Here is a 22,906-nt window from a genome sequence, read left to right as displayed (position 1 = left end):
GAGAAGGATAGATCAATCTCCAACTTTTTACAAAAAGCTCTCCAAAATAAGGAAACAAATTGTACCCCTCTGTCCGAAACGATATTGACTGGGGCCCCATGGAGACGCAGAATGTGTTTCACAAACAAAGAAGCTAACGTCTTGGCGTTGGGTAGTTTCTTAAGGCGCACAAAGTGGCACATCTTGCTGAAGCGGTCTACTACCACCCACACCACCGACTTGCCCTGAGATGGAGGCAAATCGGTGATAAAATCCATGGAGATATGGGTCCAAGGTCTCTGGGGAATGGGCAAGGAACGTAGTAAGCCCGCAGGTCGGGACCTAGGGGTCTTGGACCTAGCACAGACCTCACAAGCGGCGACGTAAGCCCTAACGTCTTTAGGCAACCCAGGCCACCAATAGTTTCTGGTAATGAGGAGTTTGGTACCCAAGATGCCAGGATGACCAGATAGAGCGGAGTCATGGTTTTCCCTGAGTACCCTTAGCCGGTATTGCAGGGGGACAAACAGTTTGTCCCCAGGGAGGTTCCCGGGAGCTGAACCTTGATCAGCCGCGATGTCAGAGGCTAAGTCAGAATCAGTGGCAGAACCAATTATACCAGGGGGTAAAATACAAGCAGGATCCTTCTCAGAAGGAGGATTAGCCATGAAACTACGTGACAGTGCATCAGCCTTAATATTTTTGGACCCAGCCCTATAGGTAACCAAGAAATTAAATCTGGTAAAGAATAGTGCCCAACGAGCTTGTCTAGGATTAAGCCTCCGGGCAGATTCTAGGAAAACCAGATTCTTGTGGTCAGTAAGGACCGTTACCTGGTGTCTGGCCCCCTCCAAGAAGTGACGCCACTCCTCAAAAGCCCATTTAATGGCTAAAAGTTTGAGGTTGCCAATATCATAGTTACACTCCGTGGGCGAAAACTTCCTAGAGAAGTAAGCACAGGGGCGGAGATGGGTGAGGGAGCTGGTACCCTGGGACAAGACGGCCCCCACTCCCACCTCGGACGCGTCAACCTCCACAATAAATGGCTCCCTTTGGTTGGGCTGAACCAGCACGGGGGCCGAGATAAAGCACTTCTTGAGGGTCTCAAAAGCCTGGACGGCCTCAGGGGGCCAATGGAGGACATCAGCACCCTTGCGAGTGAGGTCCGTAAGAGGCTTAGCGACGACCGAGAAGTTGGCAATAAATCTCCTGTAATAGTTAGCGAACCCCAAAAAACACTGTAGCGCCTTCAGGGAGGCAGGTTGGACCCATTCCGCCACAGCCTGAACCTTGGCAGGGTCCATGCGGAATTCATGAGGAGTGAGGATTTGACCTAAAAATGGTATCTCCTGTACCCCAAACACACATTTTTCGGTCTTCGCAAACAGATTATTTTCCCGAAGGACCTGGAGGACCTTCCTGACATGCTCCACGTGCGAGGACCAGTCCTTGGAAAACACCAGTATGTCATCAAGGTACACTACAAGAAAATTACCCAGGTAATCTCTCAGAATTTCATTAATAAAATTCTGGAAGACGGCAGGGGCATTACACAACCCAAAGGGCATGACTAGGTATTCGAAATGACCTTCGGGCGTGTTGAACGCAGTTTTCCACTCATCCCCCTCTTTGATGCGGATAAGGTTATATGCCCCCCGTAGATCGAACTTAGAGAACCATTGGGCACCCTGAACCTGATTAAAAAGATCCGGAATCAAAGGAAGGGGATACTGGTTCCTTACTGTGACCTTATTCAAGTTCCGATAATCAATGCACGGCCTAAGACCACCATCCTTCTTCCCCACGAAGAAGAAGTCAGCACCTACAGGAGAAGTCGAGGGGCGAATGAAACCCTTGGCCAGGCATTCTTGGATATACTCCCTCATAGCTTTACGTTCAGGACATGAAAGATTAAATATCCTCCCCTTAGGAAGCTTGGCACCAGGCACCAAATCGATGGCGCAATCGTAATCTCTATGAGGGGGCAACACCTCGGAGGCCTCCTTAGAAAACACATCAGCGAAGTCCTGAACAAACTCAGGAAGCGTGTTTACCTCCTCCCGGGGAGAAATAGAGTTAACCGAAAGACATGACATCAGGCAATCACTACCCCATTTGGTGAGATCCCCAGTATTCCAATCAAACGTGGGATTATGCAGCTGCAACCAGGGAAGACCTAATACCAGATCGGACGATAATCCCTGCATCACCAGTACAGAGCACTGCTCCAAATGCATGGAGCCAACACGGAGTTCAAAAACAGGAGTATGCTGAGTAAAATAACCATTAGCAAGAGGAGTGGAGTCGATACCCACTACCGGGATAGGATAAGGTAAATCAATAAAAGGCATTTTTAGAGACATAGCAAATTCCACAGACATGATATTAGCAGATGAGCCCGAATCCACGAAGGCACTGCCAGTGGCAGACCGGCCAGCAAACGAGACCTGAAAGGGAAGCAAAATCTTATTGCGTTTAGTATTAACGGGAAATACCTGTGCGCCCAAGTGACCTCCCCGATGATCACTTAGGCGCGGAAGTTTTCCGGCTGCTTATTCTTGCGCCTGGGACAGGTGTTCAGTAGATGCTTGTCGTCCCCACAATAGAAGCAAAGACCATTCTTCCTGCGAAACTCTCTACGTTGTCGAGGGGACATGGAGGCCCGAGTTGCATAAGTACCTCCGAGTCCTCCGTGGAGGGGCGAGGAGACGGGACCTCGGGGGGGATCGCAGAAAGGTCAGAGGGGAGCACATTGAAACGTTCAAGCTGACGTTCCCTGAGACGTCGGTCAAGTCGTACTGCTAGGGCCATAACATGGTCAAGGGAGTCAGAAGAGGGGTAGCTAACCAGCAGATCCTTCAGGGCGTCAGATAATCCTAACCTAAACTGGCACTTTAGGGCCGGGTCGTTCCACCGAGAAGCTATGCACCACTTTCTAAAATCAGAACAGTATTCCTCAACAGGTCTCCTACCCTGACGTAAGGTCACCAGCTGACTCTCGGCTAAGGCAGTCCTGTCAGTCTCGTCGTAAATTAGACCGAGGGCAGAGAAAAACCGATCAACGGAGGAAAGTTCAGGGGCGTCAGGAGCCAAGGAGAAGGCCCACTCTTGGGGCCCTTCCTGGAGTCGGGATATAATGATACCCACCCGCTGGTTCTCGGAACCTGAGGAGTGAGGTCTTAGGCGGAAATAAAGTCTGCAACTCTCCCGGAAGGAGAGAAAAGTCTTACGGTCCCCTGAGAATCGGTCAGGTAACTTGAGGTTGGGTTCTAAAGGTGAGGTGAGGGGTACTACATAGGCAGCGTCAGACTGATTGACCCTCTGAGCCAGGGCCTGGACCTGTAGGGAGAGGCCCTGCATCTGCTGGGTCAGGGTCTCAAGGGGGTCCATGATAGCGTCAGCGTAGAAGAAATGGTAGACTAGGTAAGGCTTGTTATTATGTAATGGCAGGAAGGAGGTGAAGGGAACAAGTGAGCCCTAATCTACCCACCGCCCTGTCCCTGCCTACTTGCAACGACCCGTCCTAGGCGACGGGGTACAACTTGGCGGCGGTCCCTACGCTGTCTAAGTGCAAGGGAGTACAAACGGGGAACACGCAAGGGAATACAGTAGCCCACGGAACGCCGCGAGGAAACGGAGCGGTGAATGAGCCAGTCAGGATCAGGAAGTAGTGGAGTATACAAACGGGAGCACGGAGCAGAAGCAAGCCAGGGGCAGAGCAAAGCAGGATAAACGGAACTGAAGCAAGGCAGAAGCACGGCAGAAGCAGGCTGGAGCAAGGCAGCAGTGGGGCCAGGAATCCAAGAAGAATAACAAGCAAGGAGGAAGAGAAAACGGCAGGTATAAATGGACAGGGGGCGGAGCTAACTCTGACTGACCAGGCCGCGATAGGCTCTCCCACTCCTGAGCCTGCCACCCTGATTGGTGGGAGCAGGTGTCAGTCTCAGAGGTCTGGCCTCAGGTGTCGACTGATTAATCCTGGGAGTATACCCAGACGTAGTGCCTGGCAGATCCTTTACAGACTCATAGGATTAAGCACTCTACATCAGTCCTTCTCTGTCTGTGGACCTGTATAGATGCCTTTCAGATATCAGACAGCAACATGGCTTGTTGCTAAAGGTTATGCCCAACTTTGCAACCAATTTTTTGCCTACAGCCCCTTTGCAGACCTATGTGTCTTCAAAGTAACAGACAACAAATAAACTCTGTGTGGTCTAAACCTTCAGTCATACGCCCTTCCATCTGTCCCCTCTATCCCTTACATACATTCGGTAGGTTAGCAAGAAGAAAGATACAACAATAACTGCAGGATCAGACTTCATAGAATTTGTTTGTTGTCTATTACCATGGAGACGCATAGGTCTGCATAGGAGTTGTAGAAACAACACAATAGGAAATTGAGAGTCAAGACCTATAGCAAAGTTGCTTCATTTCTAATTTGAGAAAGATCGGGACAATAAAAAATTTGGTTGCACAGGTGTGCATAGCAAATTTAAGCGTAGACTTCCCAAAACTCTCACCTCACTTTTTCCTTTGCATCTTCAAAACTTTCCGCAATAAAATACACTGGCTGGAACTCAGTTATTGGGTATTTCTGCCGAGCTGTCTTCTCAGGTTCAAATGTCTTCAGATCTGGTTTGTCTGTCAAACAATACTGTAAAAATAAACAAAATCAAACACAAATAATCTAAAATGGAGATTTCCATCACGAAAACATAATTTTAAATTAAATGGTTTGGTCACCTCATTTTTCAGGTTATATATATTTATTGTTAACACAATTTTTTTTAGAATTTTTGAAATATATTCAATTAATTATCTTGCAATGATTTTTCTATGTTCCATCAGAGCTGCATTCACAATTCTATTGGTTGTTACTGGAAACAGTCTTCAGGCTTGTCTACATCTCTAACACATAGCAACCATAATGCCGTGGGACAATAAGCTTTTCCTACATCAGATTAATAGATAGTGCCTGGTGTAAGGCCTCATTCACACGAGCGTATACGATTCACGTGCGTGAAAAATGCACGTAAATCTGGTCCGTCTGTGTTGCGTTATGCATCAGTGTGCTTTGCGAATGGCATGCGTTATTCATGCACTCGCAAAGCACTTCTTTCACGCACCCATTGACTTCAATGGGCGCGTAGGTGCGTTAAAACGCACCAATATAGGACATGCAGTGAGTTTGATGCAGCGGACTCTCACTGCGTAAAAACTCACACATGTGTGAACGGCCCAATTGAAATCAATGGGTCCGTGTGCTGTGCGTGATTTCCATGCGCAGCACACGTACGATATTCACGTTCATGTGAATGGGCCCTAAGAATACATTTCTGAGAATTCAAATATCCTGAGCAAGCTCTGTGCAGACACCGAGCCAGCAAGTACCTCTGGGAAGTATTAATCTCTGAAGCCGGCAGAATTCTGCATGCAACTTGGGCATAGACCTGAGATAAATGTTGGCAGAACAATAATTTGCCTAGAGCTCTCCTGCCCGACTTCTGTTGCTATAAACATGCATGCAAAATCAGCCAAGAATAAATGTTTATTTCAATAGGGACAAAGGGATGAGTGTCTGACAGACACATCTGGCACCACTTATGTCCTGAAGCAAACCTAGGATCAAGCAGGTTAGAATCGAACCTGTCCAATCCTTCTTCAGAGACAGTGGCAGGCACCATAGACATTAGATTGTTTGTATTTCCTGCTGAAATCTTACACTATGTGTATAGCTAGTTAATGAATGATGTAACTCTGCATCAGTGCTAAGAAAAGTAACGCCATTTTTCTATATATTTTACTATTCTCATTCATTACGTGCTGCAGACAGCATGGTACTCGCAACTGCAACTCACTTCCGTTTGCCTATTGCCGTTTGTCATAGCGCCAGTGTTTTTTTGCTAATCGATTATTTTAACCTACATCGGATTGAAAAACACTTGTAATTTTTGAGTCAGGGCTAAATAAAATAAAATATATATATTCTTGGGAAACATTCTAAAGTTTGGCAAATTGACAAACAGTATAAAGCTTATTCAAACCTGTAATTCCCCAAATGATGACAGCAGCCCAGCTCCATAAGCCTTTATTTTATCATCTTGTTTGCAAAGCCCAAATTCAGCAGTAAACCAGTAGACCTAACGGTAAAGAAGAAGAGAGATCGAATTTCGTATGATAGGAAATCCTATCCTAATCCGTCAATGCAGTCATTGAACACAGATAATGTAATAGGTGTTACATACCTTTTACATAGCGCCAACATTGTCTACAGCACTGTACAGACACTTGTGTACGTTTTTATTGACTTATTTCCATATTTAAGGCATACACCCATGCAGGGGCAGGTTTCATAGGAAGTATTTTTGTTGAGTGTGGATAACCAGAGGAAACCCACACAAGTATAGGAGGAACATACAAATCCCATGCAGATGTTGGCCTGGCCAGACTAAAACTGTGTATTCTGCAGGTGTGGTACTATCACTTGTTTTGCAAGCGCTGCCTTGTAACTACCTGTACAGAAGCAGCAGCGGGAAGTTCTATCTGCTATATAATGCACTGCCTCTCCATGCAACACAGGCTTGTTTTTTTAGGTCCCTTCCATTCAGAAAGCATAAGAATATCAAGAAACAAAAGAATTCATGCAGCTGTTGGACAAAACAAAAACGTAGTAAAAAGAAAGAAAATGTGTAAGTCAAGACTGTACATGATGTGCTGTGAACCGAGAGGGAAGCTACAAATTTTATAAGAAGAAAAAAGTTTATTACCGTAGCCAACATTTCAATGTATTCGTCTGGTGCCCCGAGTGATGCCAATCCAATCTCCTGAAAACATGTTTAATATGAAGTTATTCTGTACTATGTACTATATTGTAATGTATGTATATAAATACATAATTCTTACCTGTGAAAACTGGGCAAAACTTGGATCAGCAAACAGAGGGGCATGTCCAAGAAGCTCGTGGCAAACATCACTGTAGAGCAAGAATAGACAAAATGTTATATGTAGATGGCAGGTTTTCTACATTGCTCTTCCATTCCTGTTCACAGCTCTAGATATACTGTAGAGCTTTCCACATGAAGGTCAGTTTCGTCCCCCATAAAGACATATCAGAAGTTTGGATTGATGGGGATCCAAGTGCTGAGTCCCCCACTGTCACTGAAAGGAAGGTGCAGAAACGCTTAGTTGAGCGACCTGAACCCTCGCATGTGATCCGCGCTCCCTGTCAAGCTGGAGATGGCTCACATAGACGTTCAATGTGAGCTGAATTCAGCTTCACATAGGAACAGCAGCCTGAACTGGCACCATGTTTGTACTGAAGGAGCGCCAGAAGCGAGTGGGGGAGGGTTGGCCCAAAGGCACAGACAACATTGTGGTTGTGCTGTTGGGTTCCGCCTAAAAAAAATTTGTAGATTTTTAAGCTTTATGAAAGTAAGTGCCCCTAATATCATGTTATAAGGTTATTTTCGATAAGCAGTTTCAGTGAAAACAATTATTATGTATATACACATGCCAAAATTGGAATTTATCTGGAGTTTTTCTTTGATAATTACAACAACAGGTACAGAACTTGTAGACGGAAGGAAATATACTCACGGCTCAGGTGTATACATGGGTTTTGACCAATGGCGAATATACTGAGTTGAGTGAAATACTCTGAATGCCAAGCCAGCCAGGAAATCTCGTGATGACAGCAAACCAGCGACAGGACGTAAACGGAAACCAGTACAAGCTTTATGGAAGATACAGAAAGTTACAGTCTGGCTACATGTAAAGGTCTACTGATCTAGAACACAATTCTAGTATAAATGACACTTACTAATAGATTTCACAAAAGCAACCAGACAATGGGCTATAAAAAATGTTGGACTTGTTGCTATTTTTCATGAAAAAGCCCTCACTATTTGTAGTTCCAATGGTAGCCTATGCAGCCATCATGTATATGTCACCTTCAGAAGATTTATAACAGAGAACTAGAGCAAATCTGAATAAAAAAATATTTTTACATATACAGTTTTTATTTTATTAGTTTTATAAATGGCAGCCTTAACTGGAATATACTATGTACTATGGGCAAATGAAAAATTCTATGTATGATCTCTACCACTATGCTCCTCAGCTAAGATATTAAGCACACCTTGGTCTGATCATAACCCAGTGGAAGTTTCCTTTTCTTCCCTAGTCCCACGAGGGGCTCTCCTTTAACTGGCGTCTGAATGACTCCCTTTTGTCCTCTAAAGACACTTTCGCGCAAGTGGAAGCGGCGGTAAAGGACTATTTTGACCTGAATGTGGGTTCCACGTCCTCCCCGATTATATTGTGGGAGGCGCATAAAGCCACATTGCGGGGAGCTCTCATTCGACTAGGCTCATTTAAAAAGAAAAATAGAGAACGAAAAATCGCGGAGCTATACCGCGTGTTAGAACAAAAGGAACATACTTGGAAACAGAACCCCTCGATCGCTAATAAAACCTCGGTAGATGCTACTAGGTTGGAACTGGACCTTCTATTGACGGAGCAGGTAGAACGCAAACTAAGATGGTCCAAACAGCGATATTACTCGCAAAGTAATAAACCGGGTAAACTCCTGGCCCGTCAATTGAGGGTCCCTGTGTCGCCAAGGGAGCCTATTAGATTACGAACTTCCACAGGTAATGTTACAGCGGACCCCAATAAAATCACTTCCCTATTTCAAAATTTCCTCTCCAACTTATACTCCTCCCCCCCATTATTTGACTCCTTGAGGGCTGAAGGCTTATTTGCAGACCTGACTTTTCCAGATATCACTCCTTCCAACCTTGAAGCCTTGGAGGCTGAGATATCCGAAGCAGAGGTTCAGGCAGCTATCAAGGAGTTGAAACCCTCCAAATCACCTGGTCCTGACGGTTTTTCTCCTTTATATTATAAAAAACTCTCCCCACTACTGGTCCCGTATTTAACTCAACTCTTTAATGCCCTCAGAACTGGTACAACCCCTCTCCCATCAACCCTTCATGCTCATATCGCCATGATCCCCAAACCACAAAAAGACTCTCTCCAAATTACCAACTACAGACCAATATCACTCTTGAACACAGATATTAAAATCCTGGCCAAGATTATGGCGACTAGGATTAACTGCTTCCTTGACGTTATTATCCATGGGGACCAGGCTGGCTTTGTCCCAGGCAGACAGACAAGTGATTGTACCAAGAGAGTTATATCTCTGATTCATGTAGCTCGTAGGAGAAATGTGGCCTCAATGCTTCTCTCGCTCGATATTCAAAAAGCCTTCGACACAATATCCTGGTCGTACATGGATTATGCCTTGGGGAAGTGGGGCTTCCAGCGCCACTTTATGTCCTGGGTGCATGCACTCTATTCCAACCCTACAGCTAAAGTTTGCTATGCTGGTTATCAGTCTGCTCCTTTTCCTATTGAACGGGGCACTAGACAAGGATGTCCGCTATCTCCCATTCTATTTATTTTGGCTCTTGAGCCCTTGGCTATGATGATACGCCAAAATCAGAACATCAAAGGGTTGGAAGTGGCGGGCATGCAACATAAAATGTCCCTTTTTGCTGATGACATGCTACTAATGATCTCCCAACCTACTGTTTCCCTTCCCAACCTAATGAAAACTTTATCCGATTTTGCCTCAATTTCTGGGCTAGCAATTAACCCTACAAAATCAATCGCATTAAATATTAATCTCTCCCAACAAGTCCTGCACTCCATACGTAGCCATTTTCCTTTTCAATGGGCCAGACACTCATTAAATTATCTGGGTATTCACCTGACCCCCTCATATGCTCAGCTATATTCTGCCAATTATCCTTCTCTGATCCGCTCCCTCACCTCTTCTATGACATCATGGCAACACACTTATCTCTCTTGGGTTGGACGGATTTCTGCGGTTAAAATGACCATCCTTCCCAGGCTTCTCTACCTATTTCAAACCCTGCCGATAAAAGTCCCACCGCACATATTACGTCTCCTTCAGAACCGTATATCCTCGTTTATCTGGCGTGGCACACGTCCTAGAATATCCAGGTCCACTCTCTGCTCGCTGAAAACAGACGGGGGATTGGGTGTTCCTAATATCTCTAAATATTATCAAGCAGCCATGATAGCATCCTTGCCTAACTTACACGTTTCGGTAAATATGCCTCTATGGGTGTACCTGGATGTTCCGGAGGTGTCGCCCATCCCGATACAATCTCTGCCCTGGATGCCCCCATCCCTACGTCCTACCCATCTCTCCCCTTCTCTTACACACATTTTAACGGTCTGGGACTCTATCAAATATTCCAGTAGATTGATTTCTCCACATCTTCCCCTTATTTCTATATGGCACAACCCCTTGTTCTCTCCTGGCGCAGACAACTATTATGCCTTTAAATGGTGGTGGTCGAATGACATACTTAGAGTTCACCAACTCCTCACGCCCACTCACTCTCGGATTCTCTCGTTCTGTGAACTCCAGACCTCTAAGCAGATCCCCAGTGGCGAGATATTCAGATATCTACAACTTAAGAACTGGATTACTTCTCTTCTTAACAACAGGGATACATCTGACTCTTGCTCACAGTTCGAGAGAATCTGCAGCGTCTGCCCAACCTCGAGAGGGATTATATCCCTCTTATACAAATGGCTCCTCAACAATCCATCTCCTACCCCTCATACATATGTGGACCGATGGCACCGGGACTTGGGGATGACGCTGGAACGGTCTGAGTGGCGTAGTATCTGGAGCACAGTTTCACATTGCTCTATTAATACGAATATCTTAGAATCCGCATATAAAGTCATGATGCGGTGGTACTTGGTCCCCAGCCGAATTGCACATGCATTTCCCTCTTACCCTGCTTCATGCTTTAGGGGATGCCCCGCGCCTGGTGACATGCTCCACATATGGTGGTCCTGTCCTAAACTAGTTAGATTCTGGAGCAGAGTCTTTGGTCTCGCTCAGAGTCTGTTCGGTATAATTTTACATAAAGACCCTAAGTTAGCTCTCCTCCACCTCAAACCCTCTGAACTAACGCATGCACAATTTCAATTGTTCTCTTACATCCTATTGGCTGCCAAAATGACTATTGCCCACTCCTGGAAAAAGCAGTCTGTAATTTTTGCAAGTGTCAAAACCAGAATGGACCAAATATTTGTAAACGAAAAACTCACAAGTATTTTATTGGATAGGATTGCCAGATTCGAGTTGCTTTGGCTGCCCTGGATCAATTACGCCTACTCTCACCTACCTGGTGCCATGATCACCGCCTTTTGACAATTTGACAATTTGCTAATAATTTTTTCCCTAGATCTCTGACCGACCACACCTTTACCTTTCCCTGTCTTTTTGTTCCCCTCTCTCCATTCCCTCCTTCTACTCCTCAATTTTGTTTCCTCTTTTTACATGCTCTTATCATTACCGCCCTGACTGTTTGACATACTGACTAGTGCATTGCTGTATCAGTTGCGATATATTATATATTGTGTATCTCCCCCCCTTTTTTTTTTTTTTCTTGTGTTTATGCAATATATTTCCTTACTTTGTTGTAAAAACTCAATAAAACTTGTTGAAAAGAAAAATTCTATGTAAAAAATAGAATACGCTCTGAACAACTGGAATATGACATAGACAAATGGAATATGTTATGGGAAATGGAATATGCAATGGACAACTGGATTCTGACATGCAAAAATTGAATATGCTATGGACAGCTGGAATATCCTAAGGGCATATAGAATATGCTATAGACAGCTGGAATATGCTGTTGGAAAATAAAATATGCTCTAGACAAGAGGATTATGCTGAGGGAAAAATTGAATATGCTGTGGAAAAAATAGAATACACTATGGACAACTGTAATATGCTATGGACCACTAAAATATTCTATGGAAAACTGTATACGTCACAGCCATCCAGTAAAAAAACGTATATGTTTTTTAACTTGGGAGTGTGAGGGCGATTAATGGCCACTGATGGAATTTTACCCCATTATTTTACAATAATTAAAATATCTTATTGCGTACTTTGCAGAAAATTGGAGATATCTTCAAGCTGGGGAATATTATTTTCATTATATCCACAATATTTTTCTAGCAGGGGAAACACGTGGTTATGTTCATAGCAAGCATGTGTGGGGTACAGAGATTTCAGCTCTTTGAACACTGTACCCCAAGTCTTCTTTTCCTCCTCTGAGTAAGTAACACGTGGAATAGGTTGACCACTAAAAAGAAAAAAAAAAAAGGCAGTCATTCCATTCTGTTGAATACATGTAAACCCCCCTATTCCTACCTGGAAACCATAAGCAAGCTGAAATTGGCAGATCTTTTGTTTGTATTATTTGTCTCTATTTAGTATTTTGAGTTCATAATAATGAATTACTCTGCAGCTCTGCTCATTAATACATAACATAACTATTATGTATTTATATGTTATTTAGACTATTTTGGTGTGCAAGTGTGAATGAGGATGAAGTATTCTGAGCTGTCGTGCTGCCAGACATGTAACTTGAAGCTCCTGGGCTCCCCTGTACAAAACTTTCCTAGGGCTGTCCCCTGCATTCATAATATTGGTTTTAGGTCCCCTCAGGCACCAGGGCCATGGGGGGACTTCTACCGCTGCACACCCTATAGTTAAGCCAATGTGAGCTGCCTGGGTATTCACACAAGTCATAATTAAGTCACAAATAAGACAAAAACAAGATTAAGAACTGTCAGCAGCAGCTAGCCTGCTTGTGGACAGTTTCCAGGCAGATTTCATATAAACTGCTTATATAAAAAAACTAAAACTAATGATGTTTTAAAAGTAACTAAGTGTATACTGTATAGCACATAAAAGCTACAGGTATAGTAGTACAGCCTCACTTTTAAACAGAGTATGTTCATACATGATACATTTCAGTTGCAGAAAATGTTTGCGGCAGAAATCCATTGAATATATCTCAGAAAAGTTAGTAAATAGTCATTCACATACTGTAAAAACAACGCATTTCAGATGAATGGATTGGATCTTGGAATTTTCCGCAAAAAATCTACCAGGCTAGAGCATACCCTTGGGTGTAAAGGTGGAAACAAACACCAGATCCTTTTATTTTGAATGGCAAAATCCACGCAGAATACACAGTGTACGTTTTTTATTATTGTAAAAGGAAACTTTAATATTTAATTTTAATATTTTACCTTTGTGAATAATGTATGTTCTATATTTTGGTTATATGAGTATATTTCCAGAATGGGCAAAGACAAAGGAAACTCACTGTTTGTAATTAAATGCAATGTCTGCAAACTCTTTACGTCTGGCCCGATAAACAGGATCAGTGAACCCCTGAGGTGACAAAAGCACAAATAAATGTATTTCTTACGCATTCTAGTTTCCATATGATAGATTTTTATTTCACATATTGATACAGGTTAAACAGTGCCTTTTGTATGGAGTTACTTTACAAAAAAAACAACAGGGACTTGCAACAGCAATTCCCTAATACATTGTTATTAATGTAAACGCTCTTGTTTGAAGCAGGAAAATACATAAAGATAGCCTCTGAAATACTATCTCATATTGTGTCATGTTCAGTAACCTGCCAATATTTAGCAAAATGGTATAATACAGGTATCGACCCTCATTTTACAGAACTAAGTGCCCCCTGACTTATGTATGCTTAATAGCTATATTGTGCTGTTTTTGTTATTTGCTAAAAGGTCTACTTTAAAAAAAGAGATGTAGCAGTTACAGCAGTGCTCATAGGAAAGTTACAAAGACAGCTAGAAATAGTGTGAACAACAACAAAAGGTTACAGGTTTAAATAAGATTTTCATAAAGTGTTAAACAGATTCTAAATGCCGCTTCTGTAATCTTTTCAGGGGGAAAAAAGTTTGGGGGCTCTTAAAGTCATAATTAGAACTATTTATTCTTCTAGTTATGACCATTTTTCATGTGTGCATGATTTCTATGTTGTAACTTTACTGTGTTAATTCTTCACTGACATGCCATGCATTATCCATGTACTGTGACATGCCTGTGTGCATTATTATTGTCCTGTGACATCACTGTGTGCATTATTCCACTACTGTGGGATTGCTTTTTAATTATCCCTATTCTGTGCCATCACAATGTGCATTATTCCTGTACTGTGATATCTTTGTGTGCATTATGTCTGCACTGTGATATCACTGTGTGCATTATTCCTGTACTGTGACATCTCTGTGTGCATTATGTCTGTACTGTGATATCACTGTGTGAGATATTCCTGTACTGTGACATTTCTGTATGCATTATGTCAGTATTGTGACATCACTGTGCGCATCATTCCTGTACTGTGAAATCTCTGTGTGCATTATGTCTGTACTGTGACATTACTATGTGCATTATTCCTGTACTGTGACATCTCTGTGTTCATTATGTCTGTACTGTGACATCACTGTGTGCATTATCCCTGTACTGTGCCAACATGGCGTGCATTATTCCTGTACTGTGACATAACTGAATGCATTATCCCTGTTCAGGGACATCACTGCTTGCATTATGTATGTACTGTGATGTCACTTTGTACAGTATTCCTGTACTGTGACATCGCTTTGCGCATAAGGGAGACACTTGACATGACAAAATAATTTTCATGTTCTGAACTTGCTGCTGAAGGTGGTCATGCTTCATATTTGCTTGTTATGCCACTGAAAATAATGTAATTGTGATATTCTTTGTTTAAAGTAATATCTGTGGGACCCTCTTCTATGAGGTCTATATGCCATAATAGCGCATATGTACAATATAACACAGAATACAGACAGTGGATTTGTGTCAGCGATCGTGTTTCAAAGTGAAGAGAAAAGAATAAGGCCCCATGCACACGAACGTGCTTTTGCGGCCACAATTCCCGCGAAAATCCACGGGAGAATTGCGGCCCCATTCATTCCTATGGGGCCATGCACACAACCGTGGTTTTCATGGTCTGTGCATGGCCCCGGAGTCCGGTCCGGGCTCATTGAAAATAATGGCCGCGGCCATGTGCACAGCCCATGTGCACAGCCCGCGGTTTGCGGGCGGCTCGCGGCTGACACTCTGTGCCCGGCCGACCCGGAAATCACGGCCGTGCACATGGCTACGGTCGTGTGCATGAGGTCTAAATAGTTAAAATGCAAAACTGTAATATATTTTAGAGAGAGATAGTCAGCCAGTGTCAGTGTGTTAGTTAGGCAGACACAGTGATGAATTCTGCTGCCACTATACAATTCTTACATAGATTTGTGAATCACCAAGCTTGAAAAGGGTGGGATACTGTCCTAGAAGACATCGGAGTGTCATATATGACTTTTAAGGCAATCGGGGCACTATAGATTAGCAAAAAATTATTTGGACCGAATCGAATCTGACGTCTGGTATGATTTGGTCTGAATTGATTATTGTAGGCAGGGTGCAATCTGAACTGCATATTGTAATATGAAGGTCTATTAATATTCATCAAAATAAAGGGTTACTTCATAGCTTATATCAATGAATTAAAAAGTGACAACTGCTTTGTGATTAGGTGGAAATGACACGGTGTAATAATGTTTATTTCTGCATCTCTTTTATTTCTCTTTTGAAAATATTTCTCTGAACATCATGAATGAGGGCATACAATAGCTTATGCATATTAGATTAATCTAGAGCAATTATCTATAATTACACCTAATCATTTAAAGTAATAGAAGCATTTTCAGCATTGCATATTTCATTGTACATAAAAAGATCTTTGCCTCTAAAGCGATAATAATCAGACTTCAGCCTCATACACACAACCATATTATGGATCCGTGTGGGTTCATAAAGTAACACCATGTGCCTCTGTTTATAATAATGAATGTTTACTGATGAAAACGTATTTTATTTAAAAAATATCAGATATTTTTATTTATACCAATTATTCTGCTACAACACAATGTACAAATACATTTTCATATTTCTTAAATATGTCAATTATTAGCTCATACACAGGCACACACACAAAGCTGTTGAGACCACTTTGTCATCAGGGCCCTGGTGCCAATGCAATCTCTGCACCACCTTTACTAAAGAAAGGGAGAGACATGGTGGCAGGGTATGATAAATGCCAGATTATGATTTTCAGTCTTTTAAGGTTTGTTTTTTTAGCATTGGCTTATAGGTTCATGCAGCATAATGCACCCATAGCTGCCCCATACAGTGTAATGCCCCCATACAGTATAATGCCCACACCGATGCCCCAATACTGTAAAATGCCTACATAGCTGCCCCCATACAGCTTAATGCCCCATACAGCATAATGCCCCCGTACAGTATAATGTCTCCCTAGCCGCCCTTATACATTATAATGCCCCCAAAGCTGCCCCTAGTGTCAGTGTCCACCTATAAAGTGCCAGTGCCCTTGTAGATAGTGCCACAGTGCCCATGTAGACAGTGCCCCTATATAGTGCCACAGTGTCCATGTTGATAGTGCCTTGAAGATAGTGCCACCCCCATGTAGATAGCGCTACCCCCCCCCCCCCCCCATTCCTGTAGATAGCACCATTGGGACTCCCTCTAGAAGTGGAATCCCTAGCCAGAGAATAGGCCGGGGATTCCACTCCTAGAATGAAGCCCTGATGTCACTGTCCATATATGGACAGTAGCGCTGTGCCTGGGAAGTCCTCAGCGTGTGGAGGAGCTTCCACTGCTCCTCAGCTTTGAACTAATTCTGAAGAAGGGTGCTGATGGTTGTCTGCTTCAGTATTGGGTTCAACTTTATCAGATACAGTTGACAGCGGGACATACTCCCGGCAGCCTGGGACAGTGGGACACATAGACACATATAGAACATACTTGGAAAAAGAGAAAAAGACAACACACGGCGCCACATAGTGCGGATTATCCACGAATCATTGGTCAAAATTAAGGTGAATTCTACTCACCTAGAGAAGTTATGCTGATCAGGCACAACACTGATAAAATATGTAGATCAGCCTACACGTTGTTCACCTCTGTTTGAGCTGTTAGAGCAGACACACCTTGGGTGTGTGTAGGCAGATCACGGATACAGCTGCTGCCTAGGTCCAAACCGAAGTTCACCGCCAAGTATGAAGTAAAAAGGAAGGAAAAAAGGACCGAAATATGCTAGGCGCTGCTATAAATGACTTATTTATTAAATGACATGAATTACAGGCTACGCGTTTCGACGCAGGACATGCGTCTTCATCAGGCCATCACGACCTTTTTTCCTTCCTTTTTACTACATATAGCACATCGACAAATATAGCATAGACATCAGAGTAATGCAAAATAATATTTTTTATTTCAAAGCCGGTCATCTCGCGCTATACATCTCAGGATATGTTGAGATAAGGGGAAAGGTAAGAAAGGACACATCTTTTTATGGCACTTTTGCTTTGTTCGGGAGAGATCACTAGATTTTTCTTCCTTTCCAGTACATCCAAGATGATGTGCTCATTGCAGTCATTAAATTTAATTCCATTGGACTCTGCAGAAATGAGCTTTTTGTGGTGCACAAATGAGGGCTAAGGCTATGTTCACACGGGGTATTTTGCCGAGTTTTTTGACGCGGAAACCCCGTCGCAAAACTCGGCAAAAACGGCCCGAGAACGCCTCCCATTGATTTCAAAGGGAGGCGTCGGCGTCTTTTTCCCGCGAGCAGTAAAACTGCCTCGCGGGAAAAAGAAGCGACATGCCCTATCTTCGGGCGCTTCCGCCTCTGACCTCCCATTGACTTCAATGGGAGGCAGGAGAAAGCGTATTTCTCGCTGTTTTATGCCCGCGGCGCTCAATGGCCGCGGGCGAAAAACGCCGCAATAATTGCCGCGAAAATCGGCGTGCAGGGAGAGGAATATCTGCCTCAAAGTTCCAAATGGAATTTTGAGGCAGATATTCCTCCCCCAAAATACTCCGTGTGAACATAGCCTAAGAATCCTGAAATGGCTGTGTCCCAGTTGGCTCTTTACTTGAAGGGATTTTACAACATGACAACCCCTTTTCTAAAGGCAGTTACTTCTGCAATCAGCTGTTATTGCGGCAGAACTCGCGTGTGGCCACAATAAATATGTATTGTTACATGGTGCTTATTTAATTTAATGGGTGATGTAATAAATGATCACACTGAGCCTACCAAAGCAGAAACAATAGTGGGGTATCGAGCAATGGATCTCCCCTTCCCTTTCTAAGACATCCATGTAATGGATAGAACAGGGGTTGTCACAGGAGAATAAAATAATAATTTTCCTGGATCTACCCGCTCGCCTTAAATAATGAATAAGCCTAGTGGTTTTTTTGTACACATGTTGGAGGTGGGCTTCGTACAAACATTATTTTTTTTAAAGGGACATTGAACCTAAAGTCTTTGTATTTATAGTACAGTTTCAATATTTTAGGCAGAGATGTAACACTGTTATAGGTTCCGTTTTTACTGTTCATAAATGACCATCATTTCCAGTGGATAAATAACTCTCATACATGGGATATCTGCCAGCATAGTGTTCACAGCTCTCACATTGAGACAGGACAGGAGGATGATAAAAGTCATTAAAGTAGTGAAATAAAAGGAACACGTTCTTACAGGATGATCTGCATCTAGTTCAGCTCCATAGCTCAGGATTTGATTTGCAAACTTGTCAAGTTCTTGAATGGTTCTAGGAAACCATGGGACTAAAATGAAACAAAGAACTAGATTTAATCGCAAAATGACATAATTTCGAAATTTTTATAATTGTAATAAAATTAATGATTAGGAGCGTTTTCCTAATACACATGATAAGGCTATGGTGTTTTCTTTAGTACAGTGCACAGCTTCACTGTTACATCACAAATCTTCGCCAGTACTGGAAGCCGATGTGTATGCAGCTCTAGATGGCTTCCATTCATAGAAGCCGAATACAGATTGGCACCCTAGTGGTCACAATAGGCAGCTGAAATGTTATCATTTACATAAGTGGGTGAAAAGGGGAACATTGCTCTCTGCACTAAAGAAACAGAAATAACTTATGCTGTTGGTCTCACAGAACAAAAATACAGAATTGTAGGAACATTTTAAAACAAAACATACCTGTGACTAAAAAATTTATTTTATGTATTCGTATTGGCATAAGCAGAAAAAGTGATCACAGGAGGAATTAGTAACTTAGAAATCTTCAGTTACTATAAATGTAAAAATCTTTTTTTATTGTAATATTTATCACTTCCTTATTCACTTAAAGTCACACAACTTTTGGAACTTACTTAAAGGGACACACCAGCCAAAACTAAACTTCCCCATGTGTACCATTGTGGTGTTCCGTGTGTCAGTCTCTCACCTGTTATTTTTCTTGCTACTTCTGTCTCTATATATCAGACTGGGATGGTTGCTCAGCAGCAGTGGGAATCTGTCTCGGTGACTTGCTTTCTCTACTTGAGTCTATGGAGGTCTATGTGTCACCCATCACGGGCTTCAGCAGTTCCTGTACAACATTAGTTTTGCACAGGGGGGGGACGGACAGAAACTTCTATCATCAGCTACCACTGATACTTAGACAGGTTCCTGTCACACAGGTATAATGTAGAAGAATATAGCGCAGCCTCCCTGTCTGTATACTAATGGTTTCTCAGATTATTTAGGAGGATATAGGGAGAATGATAGTCATAGTGCCCCCCCCCCCCCCAGCATGCAGAAATGGAATGGTCTTTAGCTGGTCATGTGATGCTGTGCTGAAGCATCGTGGGATTGGTAGCAAAGAGGAAGAGAAAGCTGGGGAAACCTAAGAATCAACATGGAGACTTTTTTAAAGCACAGACAAGGCAGCAGGTCAAAAAGTAAGAAGAGGATACATAAAAGAAGTGTAGAGAATGGTATACAGTCAGGTGGGGAATGCAGACATGGAAAGTTGTGTTTCCACTGGAGGTCTTCTTTAAAGTATTATAGAGGATTGCATTATAATTCTCTAATATAAAGTTATTAATGGAAACAATCATTTTAGTAAAAATATTTTTTTCTATATTAATATGTAGAACTACAGGGAAACGAACCTGCCATGCAGTCCAGTCAGCAGAAAACAAGCTATTGTTTATAGTAACTTGAATTCTGTTAGTGCACTGAATCTGCTGCCAGGTTTTGTGACAACTTTGTGTCTTTATTAGATTGACAGAATCCTGAGGGCTACTTACCAGTCTGCAGGACGAACAAGTAAATTTGAAATTCCCAATAGCCTTAAGTTATTATAGGAATGCTCACATAAGTAAAAGGTCAATTTCAACCTTGAACGGTTTTATTCAGATTTAATCAAATATTTTATAAAACGATTACAGCCAATAAGATATTCTGTTTTATGTGTTTGGTGTTGTAATAAAAGCTAATATCTGATTGGCTGATATATGACACTTTTATCATGTTATGTCATATAAGCCTTATATAGTATAAGAAACCTTTACTATATTTTATACCAATAAAGGGATATATAGTGTGTGATACTAAGAAAAGAAAAAAAGACAACATGCCACCTTATAGAATGCCAAACCCTGATGGCAGCTGCACCCTTTAGATCACTCACTTTCAATCACATGTTTCTGACGCAGAACAGATGCTGTGGAGGACAAACTGTCATGTAGCAAAAAAGCAGAGCTGGTACCTGAAATCAAGTACAGGATGGAGAAGAAGGTAGACACAAAATGCACCACAGGTAAGAATAAGAAAGGTAAAGTAGGGAAATATAGAAATATGTTTAGATCAATGACCAAATCAAAATAAAGCATTTACAAAAGACAAACCATACAAACATATATGCAATGATCTTATTTGTGAGGCTGGGTTCTCATGTCGCAATTTAAATGGCGCGGAAAAAAAAACCATGTGAATCATGATTTGAGAAGCCAGCCTAATATATCATATGATTATTGTCATACTCATAATATATGTAAGCAGGGATGAAAAACTGGGCAGAAGCACCCGTAGCTCCATTCAGAAAATACTTCCAAGGCTTATGATGCATGCTAGAATGACAGTGAACTGAAGTGTTTACCAACCTGCTAACTAAATATCTCTGGGGTCTACTTATATCTAGCCTATGGACCACTTGTTGCATGTAATATTTGCACTCATCCAGTGGTGATATTATTTTCTATATTTACTTTGCTGTATTGCTCAAGTTGTGTATTAGTTTTAATTTCAATGTTGGTAACAAAACTCCATCATATGTTCAGAAAATATCTTCAGATCTACTCAAATATGTAATGTATATTTCAAGAAAACAGGTCTATTTCTAGTCCTTGTACCCATTGCCACAAACATATACTTTAGATGTAATTTTAAACCATCACCACAAGATGGCACTGTGTGACAATGTATACAGTATAGTAATAGGTGCATTGTACACAAGTACCCACTACATTTATTCACTGACCCAAATATTAGACCTTGGCAACAAGTGTTTCATTACTTAGGACAGATCAGTTAAAGGTTTTTCTTGCATTTTTGTTGCCAAAATGAGTTGTGCCTCTTTCGGATTTTTCTGGGCTGAATAAGTCATGCAGCAACTGCATCAAAACTACAATGTGTGAACGCAGTCTATGACTGGTTTTATATATCTGGGAGCCCAAGCGACAGAGGGATGATTGTCAACTGCATTACTATCGCAGAAAAACAACCGAAGCAAAAATATGTTAAATACTCATTTTTACTGCAGTACTTTAATTACTAATGGTCCTGGGATCATAATAGACGGCCAGACCTATTGGTTTTATTGGAAACAATAACGCAGTAAGCTGCCCTACTGTCTCCGGCAATCTCTGCCGGATCTGCGACTGAGGCCCCTAATGGAGCCTTTAACGCAGATGTGCACGAGGCCTAATAGATGAACCTTCTGAATAAGGACTCCCCTGTATTAACTCAGAACTCCCTATTAGGATATTACAAAATGGGTTTTCCAAATCAGAAAACCGCTTCATGCACAATTCTGGGAATCCAAACACTGTTTAGCCAAAGTTGCAATTGTGATAAATGTTGTGATGCGAGTTCCTACTTTTTAGTACATCTTGGAAATATTTGCTGATTTGATACCAATTTCCATTGTGTAAACCACATAAAAAGCCATAATCAATAAGATCATTTTTGGAAAACATTCTTCCCCATTGACATAAGTAATACTAATAAAACAATGGCGATTTATCAATTCTGTTATAAGATGATTATACTAAATCACAATACTATTCTACCTGCAGGCATTAGGTTTAACAGGGGCAGATTTATTGCAGATATTTCTGTGACTGTCTCATTCATCTAAATTGGGTTTTACTCAAACTCATTCACATGCTGCAAAAACAACCCCATTTAGATGGTACTGTTTTTCGAGTCGCAGAAATTTCAACAACGAATATGCCACATGTGAATAACTCTTAAGAAAAAGCAATAGAAGTAGAAAGAAGCGCGGCACAAGAAAGCACATTGATGGCAGTGTCATAACAGAGAGTGCACAAATGTGACCAGAAAAGACAGCGCAATGGGTGTGAGCAGTGTGTTAATGACATTCAGAGTGCGCTATCTCCACATAAAAGTGACACTTCTAGAAATATACATGCAAAAAGTGAATAGGAATCATTCGTTTTAAAACCTCGTTGTTTTCTCCTATTTTTAAGGCTACAGAATGTTTGTGTTTCCCTATTAAGAAGCACATTCAGGGTAGGAACACACACAGCGTGTTCAGGGCGGAATACACAGCGTATCCTCCCTAAATACCGCAGGGAATGGCGTCCGAAAAACCGTACCACATTGTGGTGTGTTTTTACGGGCGGAAAGCGGCGCCGGGGAAAAAAATAAAAAACTTTCATACTTACTCCCTCCCTCTCTTCTGTGCGTAGTCCGGCCTCCTGGGATGACGTTGCAGGCCATGTGACTGCTGCAGCCTGTGATTGGCTGCAGCAGTCACAGGGGCTGAGACGTCATCCCAGGAGGCCGGACTGGAAAAGAAGAAGGGA

The 22,906-nt window shown here is 42.2% G+C and overlaps 1 protein-coding gene across 1 annotated transcript in view; it reads right to left on the bottom strand.

The window, feature by feature from the left end:
• PAH (phenylalanine hydroxylase) overlaps positions 1–22,906 on the bottom strand; it is a 70,960-nt gene that overhangs the window by 13,863 nt on the left and 34,191 nt on the right. The window contains exons 4-11 of the mRNA XM_075856677.1: positions 18,525–18,613; positions 13,221–13,288; positions 11,992–12,188; positions 7,576–7,711; positions 6,883–6,952; positions 6,747–6,803; positions 6,024–6,119; positions 4,500–4,633 (exon numbers count right to left, since the gene is read on the bottom strand). Of these exons, the coding sequence (XP_075712792.1) occupies positions 4,500–4,633; positions 6,024–6,119; positions 6,747–6,803; positions 6,883–6,952; positions 7,576–7,711; positions 11,992–12,188; positions 13,221–13,288; positions 18,525–18,613 (847 nt within the window). The remainder of the gene's footprint in view (positions 1–4,499; positions 4,634–6,023; positions 6,120–6,746; positions 6,804–6,882; positions 6,953–7,575; positions 7,712–11,991; positions 12,189–13,220; positions 13,289–18,524; positions 18,614–22,906) is intronic.

This window comes from Rhinoderma darwinii, chromosome 3 (assembly GCF_050947455.1).
Source record: "Rhinoderma darwinii isolate aRhiDar2 chromosome 3, aRhiDar2.hap1, whole genome shotgun sequence".
NCBI classification, from domain to species: domain Eukaryota; kingdom Metazoa; phylum Chordata; class Amphibia; order Anura; family Rhinodermatidae; genus Rhinoderma; species Rhinoderma darwinii.
The sequence above is the reverse complement of the archived record's forward strand: the minus strand, read 5'-3'. Positions and strand labels throughout refer to the sequence as shown.